Raw genomic sequence first — 931 nt, forward strand, 5'->3', positions numbered from 1 at the left:
CAAGAATGATGACCATAAGTCTAGTCCTACTCGGAAATTCCCTCCTGGAGAACCAATGAAAGAAGGGAATGGCGGCAAGCCTCAGGGCGACGGAAGGTCTCAACCTAGGACTGAAAAACGTCCAAATCCTGGAATCAGCCCAGGAGAAGAGGCGTCGAAAGGTCCGCGGTGTCCACACTGTAGACGACGAGGTCACAATAAGGACAACTGCTGGGCCTTGCACCCAGAGTTGCGCCCAGCTAAGTCGGGCGATCTGTCCAAGAAACGAGTGGTAGCCGCCGTCGTTACATCCCAAGAGGGAGAGACCGTCGAGGAGAGTGTTGACGTCGAGTCTGTCGAGGAGAATCCCGACATCGTGTTCCCGGCTTTTCACGTAGCTGGCGGCAGGATGGTAGCAGTCCCAGTTACCAGTTACGGTCGGGAGGTCCTACTCGTTCTCGATAGTGGCAGTGTTCACACCCTTATACCTGAGGATACTATCGTTAGCCTCGGGGTCAAGCATAGCATACAAGCGCTAGATCGGCCTAGTATTATCCAAGGTATCGGTGCGACTGTCACCTTAACCTCCAAGATCTCTCTGAAATGTTCGATCTTCGGTGCAGCTTGTAAGCTTGAGGGCTTGGTGTATCCAAGGAAGCTCCTGGATACAGAGTCTCCGATGATACTTCTTGGTTTGGGATCTATCCAGAAAACGGGTCTAAACCTAGACTTCCCTACTCTTACCGTATCTTTGAAGGCGTTGAACCTATCTTGTCGGTTGGTGGAGGTCAACAATGCTGCAATGGCGGCAACTTCGAGGCCAGTCCCGAAGTCATCTGAAGAATCTACCTTGCGTATCGGCGACTCATCCGAGAAGGTAAAAAAACTCATCGCCCAGCGGCTCAAGGGCTGGGACTTCCCGGTGGTCAAGGCAGTGAGGCGTGAAGGTGTG

At 52.8% G+C, this 931-nt stretch overlaps 1 protein-coding gene across 1 annotated transcript; it reads right to left on the reverse strand.

Moving 5' to 3' along the window:
* Positions 1-427: 427 nt before the first annotated feature.
* Pmar_PMAR013805 (hypothetical protein) lies at positions 428-680 on the reverse strand (the record flags this gene model as incomplete). The annotated part of the gene is made up of 2 exons (XM_002778735.1): positions 428-467; positions 559-680. Coding segments are annotated over 2 exons (162 nt in total), but the record flags the coding sequence as incomplete, so codon positions are not given.
* Positions 681-931: the final 251 nt, after the last annotated feature.

This window comes from Perkinsus marinus, assembly GCF_000006405.1.
Source record: "Perkinsus marinus ATCC 50983 genomic scaffold scf_1104296948260, whole genome shotgun sequence".
NCBI lineage: Eukaryota > Perkinsozoa > Perkinsida > Perkinsidae > Perkinsus > Perkinsus marinus.